This window comes from Hippocampus zosterae, chromosome 6 (genome assembly GCF_025434085.1).
Source record: "Hippocampus zosterae strain Florida chromosome 6, ASM2543408v3, whole genome shotgun sequence".
Lineage (NCBI taxonomy): Eukaryota > Metazoa > Chordata > Actinopteri > Syngnathiformes > Syngnathidae > Hippocampus > Hippocampus zosterae.
This window is the reverse complement of record NC_067456.1, coordinates 2,769,186-2,772,900: the sequence shown is the minus strand read 5'-3', so window position 1 is coordinate 2,772,900 and position 3,715 is coordinate 2,769,186. Positions and strand designations below refer to the sequence as shown.

At 44.8% G+C, this 3,715-nt stretch overlaps 1 protein-coding gene across 1 annotated transcript; it reads right to left on the bottom strand.

The window, feature by feature from the left end:
* Positions 1 to 35: 35 nt before the first annotated feature.
* Positions 36 to 1,386, bottom strand: LOC127601643 (hydroxycarboxylic acid receptor 2-like). The gene has a single exon (XM_052067075.1). It carries the CDS (start codon positions 1,337 to 1,339, stop codon positions 365 to 367), a length of 975 nt encoding a protein of 324 aa, XP_051923035.1. The 5' UTR covers positions 1,340 to 1,386; the 3' UTR covers positions 36 to 364.
* Between the last annotated feature and the right edge of the window lie 2,329 nt (positions 1,387 to 3,715).

Sequence of the window (3,715 nt, the reverse complement as noted above, 5' to 3'; positions counted from 1 at the left end):
CCCACCCCCCAAAAAAATATCAGGGAAACTGAAAATGGTGAAAAACAGTTTAACGTGTTATTTCCGCAAGTGAGTCATACGTCATTCTAGGTCTTTACACGTTTGCAACCATTGTCTTCAAACCTTTAGAAATCAATCTTAAAATTCACTTCACAAGGGTGTTTAATGACATCAAAGATTTTTTTAAAATGTGTACATTATAAAGCACAAGCGTGGGGGGCTAAATTAATATATATTACAGGTCTCCCGTTCATATTAATATGCAGCGAGCCGGATTACAGATTGCGGCAATGCTTTGTCCCTACCGAGTTGTAAATTTGCCCTCCCCGAAAGAAACCACATTTTTTGGGGGGAGTGACGCCCGCTAAATCTGGCTGCAGGAGTGCGATCCGGTCTCCCGGGTCTTCTTCTCTATGCTTTCAGTGGTCTCCCCCAGTGGCAGGTTCAGGCACTTCCTGCAGATGTTCTTGAAGGTGGGGCTGGAGAAGTAGTAGACCACCGGGTCCAGGGCACTATTGAGATAAGTCAGGCTGACCGTCATGTAGAAGACCACGGTGAGGTCATCCATGGCGTCGCACACCTCCGACTCGGGCAGGGTCTTGATGGCCTCCTGTGTTTTGATCCAGATGAGCAGCTGCGTGATGTTACTGGGCAGGAAGCAGATGGCGAAAAGCACCACCACCACGGTGATGAACCACAACGCCTTCTTAATCTTGCCGTGCTGGCTCATCTGCCGCCCGCGCAATTGGGCTACGATGCGCGCCGTGCAGAAGAGAATCACCAGCAGCGGCGTCCAGCAGGAGAACAGAAAGTTGAACTTGTGCCACAGCCGGTTGCCCTCGGCCGAGGTCTCCACCAGGAAGCTCTCGCAGTAGTCCGAGCGGAAGTTCTGCAGGCTGAGGGCGTTGGCCGTCATGCACACGGTGACCAACCACAGCGCGGCGGCGCCGCACATGGCCTTGGAGGCACTCAGGTAGTTGACGCGGCTGTGCGGGTGCACCACGCGCAAGTAGCGATCCACGGCGATGGCCATGAGGAAGAGGGTGCTCCCGGTGCGGTTGAGCGCCAGCATGAACTGCGACACGTTGCACAGCGTCTCGCCGAAGCGCCACTTGACGCCCGAGCTGTAGTAGCTGGCGCGGAAGGGCAGGATCATGTTGAGCAGGAAATCCGCAACGGCCAGGTTGAAGAGCAGCACCGTGCTGCTTTTCCAGGGCCGCAGGTGGAAGCAGAAGATCCACAGGGCCAGCCCATTGCTCACGGCCCCCAGGATGAACTCCACGGACAGGAGGGTGGGAAGAGTCCGGACCAGTAGCGTGGTGGTGAAGTTGCAGTGCATGTCGGCGGAGGAAATGAAAAGCACTGAGAAGCCAGAGCGCGCGTTCTTTGGTGTCACCCTTCACAGGAAGCCCCCCGTTGCTTCTGCTTTTTGGTGCCATGCGATGACTAAGCTCTCATCGCGGTGCGTGAACACGCAATGGAGTTCACCTATCACAGATCAGAAAAAATAAAAAAGAAATACAAGTTGACCGTGTGACAAAATTGCACCGTGTCAAATACAGTGACCCCATGTGAATGACAATTGACCGTACACCAAATTCGCTGGGCTGTAATGTAATCATCAAATACAGTAACGAAATAACCGAACTGAAAAATTAAAAGGCACTTTCATGAATGAAATAAAAAAAAACAAAAATGCTTTAAAAAAATTGAAACTACATTTTACGTTTCCAAAACGAATAATTATTATAATCATTATCTATGTCAATTAATATTGTACATGAGCTTTCAAAATAAGATATCATTCATTTGTCCCACACTGGGGATATTTCCAGTCTACAGCAGCAAGATTGTGGATAGAGATTCGAGGTTCGGTTTAATTTTATTTATTGACATCTCTACAGAAAAAGAAAGCTCAAACAGCTGTCTGAGAATTTTTTATTTACTGCACACTATGAGTGACTTTTTTTTTATCTTGCACTTCACAAATACTACATGTAGCAAAAAATATTTACGAAAACTATTCAAATCGAATCTCAAACGTAGCATTTTTCCCAAAAGATTTGAAATGAGCTTACTCTAAAACTATTTAAAACTAAGAACATTTGAAAAAAAAAAACAAGTCAAAACGAAATAAAAACCAACTACGAGGAAAAATCCCAAACTCTCATCACCCCGGTAATGACTTAAGGTGTGAAAATGAGCTGACACATTGGAAGGAAAGAGCAACTGAAGTGAAGAGATCAATTTTGTCCGGCTCACTTCCGTTTTGTGAGTACCATTTGAGCTGGGTTCATGCAGTTGAAAGGAACGTGGGATTTTTTTTCAGATTTTGTCATTCTCAACTTCATCTTTTTAAATAGAACAGCAATTACAGTGGCCTTACATCAAATACGGTCTTTAAAGGTATTTAAACCCGCGAGTCTAGGCCGTATTTGGCATTAAGGTCTTTGAAAAGTTTCAAATGTTAACACACGATAATTAGAATTTTCTGCTTATAAATCATAAATCTCAAAATAACAATCCTAAAACAATAATTTACTAAATTACACTTGTGGTGACATTACGCAATCGTGACAGCAGGACCAACGAGGGCTGTCAATCAGATTTTCAAAATTCATTTTGCATTAACATTTTCCTGATTACCCAATCGATTTATCGTTGGCTATTTGGCACATAATGATTAAACACAACACCAATTGAGCAATAATCGCACGGCAGAAGTGATGTTATGCATTTCAAAGGCGGGTTTAAAAATGGTGCGAGGTTTCAAAAGAGGGTTTTAAACCAGGGTTTGGGTTTGTTAGAGGGAGCATCTTGGGGTTACTGATGGGCATGAAGTTACGCAAAGTTTCCGTCCTCAACGACTAAACCACCACTTGGTAACATTTTTCCTTTAACATCCATCCACTGTGCTTTATACGCCACTGCCAGGAAGCGCCCATAAAGACTAATGTTGACACCTAGAGGCAGTCCAGAGGAAAACGCTGCTTAATTGGACTCTCCTGTCCAGGGGCGGTTCTGGATCAATTTCACTGAGGTCCAATGCAACGAACGAAATATCACTTAAGCAGAACCGAAATGCCATGTAGCTGCGATCATAAAGGCTGTTGACTAGCACGAAAATCACGCGAGAAGCTTGCCAAGAAAAAAAAAAACATAAAATGTGCATCCAGTGAATTTGTACTTGATTTTATTTTTATTACATAATACAAACCCAACAATACCATATAAAACACTATATGACGCATCTGCGTTATTCTAGCAGTACCTGTAATGTGCCACTAGATGACAGTATTACTTCGTAAAAAATATCCTGGTCACCTCCATGACGTTCTGCCCAGAACAGCGCTTCGTTGTTTATCGACTGTGGCAAGCTTCTATTTGTGCCCCAAGTTAACTGTTTTGCAAGTATATCGCGTTCAGAACAATTAAAGTGATGCACATGCATTTTCAAGACATTTGGCAGCAACTTGATTGCCCAAGGGCCAATCTCTAAGCGGTCTAAAAATAACCATTATCCATTGAGGCGTCATTATTCAACGATCTGTCTGTCACACACTGCTGCAGTTAGTTTGCTGGGAAAAATGTGACAAAGCCAGTTGGGACCTGTGTTGACACAGTGCGTGTGCGTGTGTGTGAGTGTGTGTGCTCGCGCGCTCACTTCCTTGACCTGCGTCCAGCCAGGAACAAGCTGCATGCCATGCCGGCTGGC

What these genes read in the sequence shown, in the direction of transcription:
- LOC127601643 (XM_052067075.1), bottom strand. Translation starts at nt 1,339, where the DNA reads ATGCACTGCAACTTCACCACCACGCTACTGGTCCGGACTCTTCCCACC.